At 41.0% G+C, this 14,676-nt stretch overlaps 1 protein-coding gene across 4 annotated transcripts in view; it reads right to left on the bottom strand.

Annotated features, from left to right (window-relative positions):
* Positions 1-14,676, bottom strand: part of WDR59 (WD repeat domain 59) — a 95,376-nt gene that overhangs the window by 16,578 nt on the left and 64,122 nt on the right. For 3 of the 4 annotated variants that reach the window (XM_036275251.1, XM_036275252.1, XM_036275253.1), the window contains exons 18-19: positions 11,972-12,125; positions 935-1,068 (exon numbers count right to left, since the gene is read on the bottom strand). In XM_036275251.1, coding sequence (XP_036131144.1) covers positions 935-1,068; positions 11,972-12,125 — 288 coding nt within the window. Of the gene's footprint in view, positions 1-934; positions 1,069-6,685; positions 6,743-11,971; positions 12,126-14,676 lie in introns of all 4 variants that reach the window. The other variant, XM_036275254.1, reaches the window with a different exon arrangement.

Raw genomic sequence — 14,676 nt, 5'->3', positions numbered from 1 at the left:
CACAGAGAGCAGTATGCTGTGTATATACTACAAAATAAATATTCTCGTTATGTGTTCAGGTTCCGGAAGAAGGGGAACCATAGGCCGGCCTCTATGTGCTTGTTACTCACCTCCCAACTCCCTTCAACCAAACTGGCTCTGCTTTATCTGTCTTCCTGCTTGGGCTTGGGAGGCAAAATTCTGAGACGGTTCCCACGATTTATGCCCCTGGCTATAAGTATGTTTTAAAAGTCCCTCCCTTTAAATGTAGGCTGGTATGGCTCAGTGATTGAGCATCGACCCATGCACCAAGAGATCCCTGGTTTGATTTCCGGTCAGGGCACATGCCCAGGTTGTGGGCCCAATCCCCAGTGGGGAGCATGCAGGAGGCAGCCAATTGATGTTCTTTCTCATTGATGTTTCTATTTCTCTCTCCTTCTCCCTACCTCTCTCTCTCAAAGCAATAAAGAAAAAATAAAATAAATGTAGGTGAGACCAGTGAATACTGACGAAATATCACTCCCATGATTAGGTTATTATTAATCAGTTGACTCTAAATTTGTCAAAAGGGAGATTATCCCAAATGAGTCTGATCTAAGCAGGTGACACTTTAGAAGGAAGTGAGACACTCCTGCTGGTCTCAAAGAAGATGAAGTTCACCTAGTTTAATGGCTACAAGAATCCAAATTCTGCTAACAACCTGGATGAGCCAGAAAGAGAACCCTGAGGATCTGATAAACACACCACCTGGTCAATACCGATTTCAGTCTGGGGAGACCTGAGCAAGGACCCCACTAAGCTGTGCCCAGGCTCCTAACCCATGGAAACTGTGAGATAATACATGTACGTGGTTTTAAGCCACTAAGTTTGTAGTAATTTGTTATGCAGCAATAGAAAGCTAATACACTGGGCTTCTCCTAAAACTGCTTTTGAAGAAAGGATTCCATGAACTTACATGTACAGCTCTCCCAATGACTTGTGGACTGGAAGGAGGCATGCGATATCCTGGATGATAACTTTCCCAGCAGCCTTGATTGGTCGGTTGCCAGAGTCCGATCCCTCGCGCTTGCTTTTCCATCTCCTTGATTTCTGGGGAAGATGACAAGATGTAACCAATGGGGACTTTGCTGAATAGAAACCTACAGTTGCAGAGCACATCATAGTTGGGTCATTGGTAATTTGCAGAGACTTTGCATTACATCATCATGCCCACAATTATATGAATCAGCATCTGTAGGAAATAAAAGGATAACAAAGGGCATTGAGCTCTTGGTCCAAAATCCTAACAGGAAAACAAGCACCTACTACAGAACTGTATATCTGCAGGTGCTCAAAAACAGACACCTTGAAGCCAGAATTTTAAAAAATAAAGAAGAAAAAGAACAGCAAGTAAATAAGTTAATAAAGACCACAAAAATGTGGGAGAAGAGAAACTTTTAAGGTTGGGTTCAACTCTAGGTTCAAAGCTCTTGCTTAAAACTAATCAAGGGTTTTTTTTTTTTCCTTCTAAGAGAGTTTTTTTAATAGAATTTGTTGAGAATTTAATCCAGGACTAGCGGTGTGGGCTCACAAACTTTAATCTATGGTAGGCAGACAGAAAAACTTAGCAGCACAAGGAGAATTACCTTGTTTTTCCTAGCAGACTTGAATTTTTTCAAGTGATCATTTTAGAATCTTAAAAATACTTGAGCAGAAGGACGTGAGTAATAGACATGAAAGATCATGAGCAACTCTTATTTCCCCAGAGCCTCACCTACAAATGGCTATGGAGGAGCCTGTATGTGGGAAATGGGAGGTAGCTTTAAAAATCAGAATTATTAGAGAGTAGCACCATCTGGTATCTTCAAAATGACAATCAGGCATGGGAGTGATAGTCTATTTTATTTTATTGCCAGAAATTAAGAAGGGGGCCACCAAAGTGACTCAACTCAGGAGGAAGGAGACATATTTGTTAACAAAGGATGCAAAAGGAGCTAGTGAAAGGGCCTGCAATTCGGAGTCAGAAAACCAAGGTTTTTGGTCTTTTTGCCACAAGTACTGGTTCAAAAGGTGACCCTAGGCAAATTACTTACTGGCTGTGAATTTAGTCTCCTGTCACTCTCTCTTCTTTCACTGATAACATGTGGCTCAGAATGAGCTCTGCTGTTCCAACCTCACAAGGTTAATATGGATACATGAAAAGGAGAGTGTAAACTCTGTAAACTGAAAGAGTGCAATTTTAAAATCTATAATTTTTATAAATGTGCATAAACCTTCAGAAATTTAGATTAGATCATTAAGTTATTCACAAATTCATTTTCCACAAGTGATTTTTATATACTCACTCTTCCATAAATGAGTCATGGTCTATATTCAGATGTCTCTGACCCCTAATGGCCCATCTAATCCCCCAAGTTGCCCAATGCATGTAACTTCCTATAGGATTAGTAAGTGTTACAGAACCTACTAAATCCAGGACACTTGGTCTTAGTTCATGAAAGGTAAATGAAGTTTAGCTGAAATATTTGAATTGTTTATCATAACTGGTAAATACATATGTTATATTATCAATTTGGACCTTAACCCATTTGCTCTTAAGAAGCAGTTCAGTTACTATTTACTATTTATCCATACACAAGACATTATTCTGCAACACAAGAGGAAGCTTAATCTATTGTTGTAGGATAGCCCTTCAATTCTCTGCTAGCTCTGGTTATTTTCTAAGTTAGAATTATGTGCATACTCATAAAAAATGCTATCCTTTTCACCAAATATCCTGACATGGGTGCGAGGGGAGAATGTGCTAAAGAGCAAACACCTGTCAGAACGGACTGGAGCCAAGCAGTGTTAACTGACATAGACAATGTCGTCATGCGTGCACTAGTGTTATTGATATGACTGGTTTTAACAGGGAGTGTAATTTGGCAGAGACAAGACCAGCACAATGTGCTTAACTAGAACAGGGAGGGTGTAAGTACACACACTCATTTCACTGTGCTTTTCATCCAGGTTTCCAGGAGTTTAAAAATCCCAGGAAACCACAAACCCACAGGCCCCACATAACTGGTCATCTCACATGAGATTTAGGGTACTGAATCTGAAAGAAAGAAGGAAGGAAGGGAGGGAGGAGGGAGGGAGGGAGGGAGGGAGGGAGGGAGGGAGGGAGGGAGGGAGGGAAAGAAAAGAAAAGAAAAGAAAAGAAGAAAATCTACACTAGAAAGATTTGACCAGGAACGGAGAATGGTCCATCTAATTCAGTCTTCGGGTGGTTAGGAGGTTTCTAAAACACTGTTCCAGGCAGTCACTTTGGTTCCTCATTACAAAGAGAAAATGAGAAGCACTTGAACAACTGAGCAATGAACTAGCTCTGTTTAACTAAACAGGGGAAATAAACAGAGGCTCACGAGGGGTGGGGTCTACAGCTTTCAGACCACAGTGACAACCACCACAACGCCCTGACTTTTTAAGCAAACTCAATGAAAACATAATATTAAGACCCATGTGCTAAAAGCGGTTAATTTGCAGACTAACTCATTTAAAAATGTTTTTCCTAGTAGACTTGAATTACTTCTAAAAGTGACCATTTTAGAACGCCAAAGATACTTGCAGAGGAACTTGGGTAACGGACATGGAAGATCATGAACAGTTATCTTACTTCTCCAGAGCCTCACCTACGAAGGGCTACACAGGAGCCTGTATGTGGACAATGAGAAATGTCCTGGACACAAGTCCAAGTGTACAGACACTTGACTAAGGATTTAAAGGCTAGCCTGTCATTGTTCACTTCAGCTCCTGCTGGGTACCGCTCACTCCATGTGAGCGTGAGCCTCACTACCACTCTCACAAAGGGGCTGTTGTCTCCATTATTCAATGCTACACTCATAAGAGCTGAGATTTGAACACAGGCCTGTCAGGCTGCTAAGCCCATGTTTGTTTATCTGGTTTTAAGAGCGTGATTTTAGATTAAAGAGAAAAAAATTTAAGTCCCAACTAATTCATTGTGAATATGTAAATCGTTTGGTCCATTTTTAAATAGACCCATTTCTGCATAGAGGGAGATCAGCAGTTGATTCTAATGAGGCCTATCCAACCCCATCCTCTACAATCACTCACTTCCAGAGTGGCTTCTGTGCCAAGCACTGTGACTGTCCTGCTAAGCAGCGTGCTACAGACTGGCAGAGGAAGCAGCTTCTGCAGCTACACGGCTTCACATTGGGCACGCCACGCTCAGACCCAGGCTGTATGTCAGGCCAGGGTCAAGAGCCTGCACCACATGCTGTTTAACTAGCATTATGGATTTGTTAGGGTTAGGTGCCTTCATAGAGAAGACTGAGAGTCCAGTGAGCTGTCGTAGGACTCTTCCCCCATTCACAGTCTTGGGTTACGGAGATCAGTAGAAACAAGCCAGTATGAGTCATCAATAAGTGCTTAATGAAAGTAAAGATACTGGTCTTGAACAACTGTCTAATTATCCTTCATTAAATTATGGAAATCACAGTTTGTATTTCCTAGGGCTTCCTTGTCAACTTCCTGAGACACCAGGCTTCTAGGTGGTTCTGTTTTATCTATTTGATGTGTAGGTGCTGTTTTATAAAACCTCAATAAGCTGCCTTTTTAGCCTATAATAAGAAAAGCTTCCCCAACACAAGGCCACCCAATTCTAGTTCCACCAAGAATCAAACTTTAAAAGCAATCATGGGACAGCAGTACTCATTCATTTAATCCAGCAAAGAATATTACAAAACATTATCAAAAATCTTTAAGTGGTCACAAAAAAGTTTATTTTAAAATTTGTTGGTTGGTGTTTTTAACATATAAAATACCTCCTCTTTGTGCTACAGGAGTCACTTAGTAATCCTGTCTACTGGCCAATTACCTGGGAATTCGGATAAAACAAGACTGCCTAAATGAAGACATGATAAATCTCAAATCCTTGCTGCTCCCTAATAAGCATGGACAATTTTTCAGGGTTTCTTTTATTTTACTTTATTTATTTATTTTTTTTTTACATACCCCTAGCAGGAACCGAACCCAGGACTCTCTGGTCCGCAGGCCGACGCTCCAACCACTGAGCCAAACCAGCCAGGGCTTCGGGGTTTCTTTTAGAGCTTTGGCAATAAAAAGAGTTCATATTCATTCCATCCACACTTCCCCAAGACTTCCTTTCCCCTTAATATCTCGTGGCGATTTTAGGAGTCTCTTATCTGTGCAACTGCCAGGTGACGACAGGCAGAGAACAATGGCACACCAGTCTGAATGTGGCTGATTTTCCCAGGTGAGGAGAGGGTACTATGGCCCAAATGTCCTCTAAACCTCCTGCATTGCTCCAGTCCTACTCTGATGGGCTAAAACGTGGGTGTTTTTCTGTGCGGTAAAATCAGTACCTCTGGAAGGCAAAGAACTCTACACTTCTCTTAGGTCTTCTCAATGCCCCATCAAAAGAAAATGCCTCTCCCCCACAGATTATGAGCAGGAATTGAGGGGAGAGAGAGAGGCAAAGCAAGACAGACAAATTATCACATGAGCACCGGGATGCTCCTGTGAACACACCAAGAAGGTGTTCGTGGAATTATGGGAAAGAGGACGGACAGGGAAGAAAGGAGTCGGGTGAAAGGTAAAGGGAGGGAGGCACTGGTGCAAACAGCACTGAATGACAACCAACAGCCAGCTCGCGACTGTACCACCAGTGTTACTGCTACAACCGGAGGCAACATGGATGCCAATAAATGGGTAAAATGTAAAAACAGCCCAAGAATAAGCCACCAACTGCTTCGCAGCAACCCCATCAACAGTGCATAATCAGCAGAGTGGGCAGTGAGTCCAGGTGAGTTCCTGTTTAAGCAGCAGCAGCAGGACGGGGGACTGCTGGGAAAACCAATGGAAATTCAGCCATCGGCTTGGCTGGGACAGGTGATTTGAGAAAAGGTGGCCACGTTGACAGCTCCACCTGCAGTTGTCGGCAGCAGTGGTACTTGCTAATCAGGGCTCCTGATTTCAACTGGTTTTTATATGAAAAGGCTATAGAACTATTCCCCTAAATATATTTTACACCAAATGAAGTTTATGCTAAAGCCTCAAGGCTGCCTTGCACAACCTGAGGTCACCATGGCACTAATGACATGCAAAGGGGGTGGGAGAGGAAGACAGAAGAGGGGAGATGGCCAATAGGAAGAAAAGGAAGAGAGGATGTCCAGAGCACAGGTGTTACTGTCAATGCAAAATACTGATGATCAGGAAAAAAATTTGTTCCAGAAAATTCCCAAAGGATAAAAACTAGCTTACGTGTCAATGAAGCAGGTGGGTACTTCCCTCTTTGAATTAGACCAAGACGATAAAAACACAAAGTGATGGAAGCCTCTTATATCTTCCTCTGCTTCCCCAATGCCAAAGGTAGGCTTTTGAAAGCTCTATGAAATTATACAAATACTCCAAATGAAATCAGGTGAGCTAAAGGCTTTCCAAGAAACCCAGTATTGAGCTTCATTTTTAAAGAAGTCCATTCAAAATCCTTAATAGTACTGGTATTCACCCATTTGAAACTGTCAGGGAATAAGGAGGCAGTCCTTGGCGCTTGACTCCCAAGAATGGAAATTTATTGTTGCTGGTCCTGAAACCCAGCCAGCCTGTCATTTCAGGTTCCTCAAAGCCAGGCAGGTGGCACTTTATTCTTGGGCCTTTGGGCAGAGACAAGATTAGTCAAGGAGAGCATTTGCACAGCGCACAGTACCGGGAAGTCGTTAATTGCTTGTATGGACCAACGTCGCCGGGCAGAGCGAGGAGACATCTGTGCGTGAAAACGTTACACCCAGGAGGAGGGAAGAAAAACACCAAGAAAATTAAAAGGGAAAAATATAGAATAAAATGAAAGCTTCCCACATATCTGATGGATTAAAAGGTACCATAATATACTACAAAATCAGGATTGAAATGACTACAAAATCTGAACCTAAACATAGCAGTAGGTGGATTCCCTCACCTCCCACCCAAACCATCACACTCCAAACCCAACTCCAATGTCATTATTCTTCAGCCCAAAATACATTTCAACATATAAGGGGGTGACATCCACACTGCTCTGACAAAGGAACTATGATCAAGGCCTGTGGCTCTCTAACGAGGATTAGGATGGGGCAAGTGGAGCAATAGCGGAGGGCTCGGCTTGCCCTTTCGGGAGCATATGTGTGTTCAAGAAGATGCTCCTTCCCAAAAAGGAAGTTCTTCCATACGCTCATTACCACATTTTTTGGGTGTGTGGCTAAAGGGCATTGGAGAAACGGGAAATCTTAACCTTGGGACTGCAGGACTATTTTTATTTATTTAGTTTAAAAAATTTTTTTCTTTTTTTATTTTATTTTTTTTTGTTCAGATAGAGCAGGAGGGAGAGAGAGGAAGAGAGAGAGAGAGAGAAACATCGATGTGAAGGGACACATCGAGTGGCTGCCACCCGCACGACCAACCAGGGCCGGGGACAAACTGCAACCGAGGTTCGTGCCCTTAGCGGGAACCGAACCTGGGTCTCTCTGTACCGCAGGCCGACGCTCCAACCACTGAGCCAAACCGGCCAGGGCTAAAAGATTTTTTTCTTTATTGATTTTAGGAACAGAGGAAGGGAGAGGGAAAGAGATAGAAACATCAATGAGCGAGAACATCGACTGGTTGCCTCCTGCATGCCCCTCTCTGGGGATCAGGCCCACAACCTGGGCATGAGCCCTGACCGGGTATTGAACCGGTGACCTCTTGGTGCATGGGTGGACGCTCAATCACTGAGCCACACCAGCCAGGCCGGGATTATTTTTAGAGTGATGCCCTGGGAAGTGAGAGCCCCAGGAAAATGCAGGGAAGAGGGAGCTAAGGCTGAAGACTTACACTTTTAAGGGCTTTCTCACTAACATGAGCATCAGTGTGAAACTGGAAGCACAGACACTGTGGAAATCAGAAATTATTCTAGCAACTTCAAAGACTTCCCCAGTTATTTACATTAGAGCTATTTTAATAACATAAACTGAAGCAAATATGGGAGGTTGCAAAATTTTTTAAATGTTTATCAAAGGGTGATGCCTAATGTTTTTAGAAGTTCTGGGCCTTCCAATTTACCCTTAGAATAAGCAGTATTTCATCAACTATTAATAGTTGGTCCAATTACCAAATGAATGCCATCTCTCTGTTTTCTAACTCCCTATAAAAGGTGTCTCACATTTTTAAAAAACTTTTAGGAGCAACCTTGGAATTCTATCTGGAGAACACCTGGCTGAATATACAAGTAGGGCAGGTTAAATAAAAAAAACAGAGAAAGCGCCCTGGCCAGTTTGGCTCAGCGGTAGAGCGTCGGCCTGCGGTCCAGAGAGACCCGGGTTCGGTTCCCGCTAAGGGCACGTACCTCGGTTGCAGTTTGTCCCCGGCCCTGGTTGGGTTGTGTGAGTGGCAGCCACTCGATGTGACCCTTTCACGTCAATGTTTCTCTCTCTCTCTCTCTCTCTCTCTCTCTCTCTCTCTGTCCCTCCCACTCTATCTGAACAAAAAATAGAAAATGTCCTCGGGTGAGGATTAAAAAAAAAAAAAAAACAGAGAAAGGGACAGTAATCCCCAATGACTCTATATATTTTTTGCAATTGCTAAAATATGCTATATCCCTTCATTGCTATACTTTAATGCAGTTGTATTTGTTACCTTTATTCTTATTCATTTACAGATCTCAGGGGCAGCCCCAGCCGGTTTGGCTCAGCCATTAGAGCATCGGCCCACGGACCAATGAGTCCCGGGTTTGATTCTGGTCAAGGGCACGTACCTTGGTTGCGGTTCGTCCCCTGGCCCTGGTCAGGGTCGTGTGGGAGGCAGCCAGTCAATGCGTCTCTCTTGCATGAATGTTTATCTCTCTCTCTCTCCCTCCCTCTCTCTTCCTCCCCCTCTGTCTGGAGATAAATGGAAAAAAAATCCTCAGGTGAGGAGTAAACAAGTAAATAAATAAATAAATAAATATCTCAGAGATAGAGATCTAAAAGAGAATAAAAATATGTAGGAGAAAGATCTGGGCTGAAAATAAAAACAGAGAAATTTAGTAAACTGAAATCATTTCCATTGCAAGTGCTATTATTTGACACATGAAACTAGACACATGAGAATTAGAAAATACTTCTAAAGGCACAAAACTGTATTACCATCCAAAAGGAAAATAAGATGGCCTATATATAATATCATCGCTGTACCTCATTTCTTTAATCCTCCCCCTTTGCCCCATGTACATGGAGTGGACACAAACAAGCTTCAAGGAGAGATGAATTTATTTCAGATTTATTACAAAGTAACTGACTTGCTCATTTTAACGTCTTATTAGGTTGAACCACCTGAATTTCTTCTTTAAGGTCAAAAATGGTCAAATATCGCCCTGGCCGGTTTGGCTCAGCGGTTAGAGCGTCAGCCTGCAGTTCCCGCTAAGGGCACGTACCTCGGTTGCAGTTTGTCCCCAGCCCTGGTTGGGTCAGGTGGGAGGCAGCCACTCGATGTGTCCCTTTCACGTCAATATTTCTCTCTCTCTCTCTTTCTCGCTCTCTCTCCTCCTCTCTCTCCCTCCCACTCTATCTGAACAAAAAAATGGAAAAATGTCCTCACCCGGATAGAAGAAAAAAAAAAAGGTCAGATATCACCAATTTCATATGATTTGACCTAATAATTACTCTATGTCATCCACTGAAATGTGCCTTCCTTCCCCAGGGCTTCTAGGGTTCTTGTAATGCTCTATTTCCTGGCCTGTATGATTGTTAATTCACTGAATTAGATGCTTATGATTTGTGAACTTTTCTGTAGACAGGTTATATAGCAATATAAATCTTCATATAAAATTATAATAAAAGTATCTCCCCCATTTTACTTGCTCATTATCTGAAATAAAACTTAAAGACCACTTACTATGCCATCCATGGGGACAACCATAGCCCATTTCTGTTGAGAAGCAGCATAGTGGGAACCACCGCGAACTGAAATATCCACAATCTTTCCTTTGGTCCCCCTTTATGATTATGGTGTTTGTAGTAAAAGAATCCAGACCATCAAAAACATAACTGTAGGCATTACAAATGCTTCTGTGTTAGGAGAGGTCCCAACTTGGAATTGGAGTTATTTTGACTCGACATGGCCTTTACACACTGTCAGAGTCAAAAGTGTGAGTCCATGTATTCTGCCCAATGCGAATCTAAGCATGAGTAGCACATGACATGATTTGCAGGGAATTCAGAACTGTCTCTCTGACTAAAAGATCTCCTCAACCTGGGCCTGATGCTAAGGAAAATTCCCATATTTATCCAACCATGACTTTGTTTGGCTAACATGCATGTCAATTAAAAAAAGCCTCAGTTCCTGCCCTGGCTGGTTTGGCTCAGTGTTGGCGCATCAGTCCAAGGACCAAAGAGTCTCAGGTTCAATTCAGGTCAAGGGTACACACCTCAGTTGCAGTTTGTCCCCAGCCCTGGTGGGGGTGGTGCGGGAGGCAACCAATCAATGTGTCTCTCTCACATCCAAGTCTCTCTCTCCCGACTCTATCTGAAGATAAATGGGAAAATATCCTCAGGTGAAGATTAAAAAAAAAAAAAAAGCCTCAGTTCCTCAGTTCCTGCCCTGGCCAGTGTTGCTCAGTGGTTAAAGCGTCAGCCCGAGTACCAAAGGGTCATGTGTTCAATTCCCAGTCAAGGGCATGTACCTGGGTTGCAGGTTTGATCCCCAGCCCTGATCAGGGTACATGTGTATCTCTCACATCAATGTTTCTCTTTCTCTTTTTTTTTTCCTCTCTCTCTCCCCATCCCTCCCTCCCTTCCACTCTCTCTAAAAAAAAAAATCAATGAAAAAAATATCCTCCAGTGAGGATTAGCAAACAAACAAAAAAGCCTTAGTTCCAGTTTATCAGATCATCTAACCAGTTACCAGCTAGCCTGCATTTTTTTAAAAAACCTTTTTTTACATGTAAAAGATTTGGGAACTATGGTGTTCCAAGAAGGTCCGTGACAGCCGAGGGAGTGTAATTCATTCCAGCAGAGATGTGAAGAAGGGGACTATAGAAGGTTGGCCAGTAAAGGCAACAAAAAAACCACTGTTCCTATTCAACTGAATTGTTTTGCCCAGTCTGGTCCTGCCTCGAGCATCAGCTCCTGCCACTCATTTCAGATGACAAAGTAAGAGATGCCCAACTATGAGCGAGAACCAACAAGGTAGATAGCATACTGCAATCAAAGTGAACACACCTCTTACACTTGCTAGAAATCTGTTTCTTTAAAGTAAGCCAATTAAAAGATTTTAAATTATAGTCAATCATGTCCTAATTAGGGCAGGGCAACAACAAAGAATCCCTAAGGACTAAGTTTGTGAGTAGATCAGAGGTAACTATTTAAAACATCATATCAGTTAAAAGCCGGTTTAAGCCAGACTCTCAATCTGACAAGAAAGAGTTCTCAGAATCCTTCCTACACTCTGCCAACATTCTCTACATTTGCCATCACTAAAGGCTTCTGACAGCTTAATAGTTACTTTAGGGACAATGAGTTCCTTAAGAACCCGGGAACATAAGAACAGGTTCAGGTAATTTTTATATAAACTAGTCCATTCAAATGGGTACTTCAGTATAGACTTAGGAAAACTATAAAACCTCGTAGAGATCAATTTTAAAACTCACAGGTATAAAATTCCAAATATAGCAAGATCCCAAGGTCTAAGAAATACCTCTTAATTTGTTGACAAACATCAGAATACCAAGGAAGACCTGCAGCTCAATTATTCTACCTGAAAGAATGATCAACTTAATGAATGGGGATTACAAGAACAGGGTTAAATGGGAAGATCCCCCCACACACAATTTACAGTTGTTAAAACCAATGGAAAAGCACAAAAAAACAGTCTTTCTTTAACAAACTAATTAGGAAACTGAAAGGCTACAAGGGATTACTAAATTAGCTGCTGTTTGTGGCAGGGAGACAAAGAACAAGAATCCCGGGAAGGGATAAGAATCGAAGGCTGTGGCTCTGCTGCTTACCCGCTCCTTGTAGTAGAAGGAGCTGATGGAGACCTGCTCTTTCTCGCTGCGAGTGGGGCTCCCACTGTATAAACGAAGGTTCCCAGGGGCCTCTGTGCGGATCTTCATTGGAGCAATCAAGCCAGTATGATAAGCAGACAAGGCCGAGAGAGATCTGTGGTTGAAAATGCAGCATTATCCATACTGGCCTCAATCTTTCCATATTTCTAAGTAGTGCCATTGTTATCACTTAATGAAACCAAGAGGAAAAGATGGATAAAATGGAGGGAAAATGGCCCGGCCGGTGTGGCTCAGTGGTTGAGCATCAACCCATGCACCAAGAGGTTGCTGGTTCAATTCTCGGTCAGGGCACATGCCCAGGTTGTGGGCCAAATCCCCAGCTGGGGGACATGGTGGAGGTGATCAATCCCTCATTGATGTTTCTATCTCTCTCCCTCTCCCTTCCTCTCTCTCTAAAGATCAATAAAGAAAAAAAAAACATTTTTTTTAAATGGGAAGAAAATAAAAAATAAAAACAAATAGAACTTCCAGAACTGAAAAATACTTTATTTGAAGAAGCAGAGAATGTTTCTGTGATTCTATGCATAGAAAACTCAAAGGCATCTACAAACTATGAAAACTAGTAATTTAGATACAAGGTCAATCTATAAAAATCTATTGTATTTCTATATATTAAAAACAAATATTTAGAAAATAAACATTTTTAAAATTTCATTCAAAACACATCAAATATCTAGAAACAAATTTAATGAAAAAAAATATGCATTGAAAATACAAAATATTATAGAGAGACTTATAAATAGAAAGCAGGCTGACAGCTCTTGGGGGATCTGGGGGTGGTAGTGGAGGAAAAAAAAAGAGAGAAAGAACTCATGGACATGGACAACAGTGTGGTGATATGGGGAGTAGGGGGGTGGGGGTGGAGGTTGGAGAAGGGTATAGGGGAGATAAATGGTAAAAAAAAGAAAGACAATACAAAATATTGCTGAGAGAAATTAAAGAAGATCCAAAACAACAGAGAAGTATACCATGTTAATGGATTGGAAAATTCCTTATTGTTAAGATACCAATTTCCTCCAAATTTATCTACAGAGTCAACATAATTCCAATCAATATTTGAGCTTTATCATAGAAACCAATAAGCTGATTGCATGTTTTACAGAAATGTCAAAGACCTATGATAGCCAACACAATCCTGAATAGTAATAATAAACTTGGAGGACTTACACTACCAGATTGGAAGACTTACTATATAAAGCTACATTAAGAGTATAATGTTGGCAGAAGGACAGACCAATAGATAAAAGGAAAAAAGAGTCCAGAAATAAGTCCACAAACATATGATCAATTGATTTTCAACAAAGGTCTCAATGCAGAATGAGAAAACAAAAATCTTTTCCATAAATGGTGCTGAAACAATGATACATCTCTACTGAAAAAAAAAACAAAAACTGATTTCTACCTCACATCATACACAAAAATTAATTTGAGACTGACTATAGACCTTTAATAAGAAATTTTAAACTATAAACTTTTGAAAGAAAACACAGAAGAATAGTTTCATGACCTTGGGATAGGCAAATATTTTTTTTAGACAGGACACAAAAGCACTAACTATATATTTTGAAACATGGATTGGACTTAATCAAAATTTTAAAATGCTGTTTATCAAAAATCACTAAGGAGGAAAAAAGATAAGCCACAGATTAGAAGAAAATCAATACATATATCTAGCAAAGGATTTGCAAACAAAATGAAAAACTACCACAAATAAATAATAAACAGTTCATAAAAATAGACAAAATACTTGAACAGGTACATCATAAAAGATACCCAAATGGTCAATTAGCACACAAAAGTGGCTCAATATCATTAGTTATCACCAGGGTTGTACAAATTAAAGGCACGATGAGATAATACTACATACCTACCCAATAGCTAAGTTAAAACAATAGAAAACACCAAGTTTTGGAGAGGATGTGGGGCAACCAGAACACTGAAACAATGCTGGTAAAGAGTGTAAAATGGTACAACTACTGGAAACAGACTTTTTGGCAATTTTAATAAAATTAAACATACACCTATCCTATGACCCAGGGATTTGACTCCTTGGGTAGAGAAATTAATATATATGTCCATGAAAAAACTTGCATTTGTAGGTCTACACAAAATAGCCCAAACTGGAAATAATCCAAGTTTTCATCAATAGGAATATGAATAAACAAACCATATTATTTTTATACAATGAACATTGTTGTATGTGGGTACATGCAACATTGAGGATCAATTTCAAAAACATTAAGTTGAGCAAAATAAGCCAGACATAAAATAGCACATGCTGCATGAGTCTATTTAGGTGAAATTCAAGCACAAGCAAAACTCAACTACCATGATAGAAGTCAGAGGAGTGGTTTCCTCTGCACAAAGGAACCAGGGAACTTGTGGGGTGAGGGCAACTCTCTGTATCTTGACTTGGATGTTGGTCAACAAGGTATACACTTCACACTTGTGTGCTGTAAACTATAACTCAATAAAATACTGTTATTATGAAAAACATTCTAGAAGGAACATTTTTCTCTCTGATCCAAAGTTCAGATACAGATATTCTTGTTTTCCTTTGAAAGTAGAAGATTGTTTTCTAGTTAAACCTTTCAAATAAGGAACACAGTATAATATAAGGGGCTCAGCGATTAGAGCATCAGCAT

The sequence above is a fragment of the Molossus molossus genome, unplaced genomic scaffold (genome assembly GCF_014108415.1).
Source record: "Molossus molossus isolate mMolMol1 unplaced genomic scaffold, mMolMol1.p scaffold_m16_p_21, whole genome shotgun sequence".
Taxonomy (NCBI): domain Eukaryota; kingdom Metazoa; phylum Chordata; class Mammalia; order Chiroptera; family Molossidae; genus Molossus; species Molossus molossus.
This window is presented reverse-complemented; position numbering and strand designations above follow the sequence as displayed.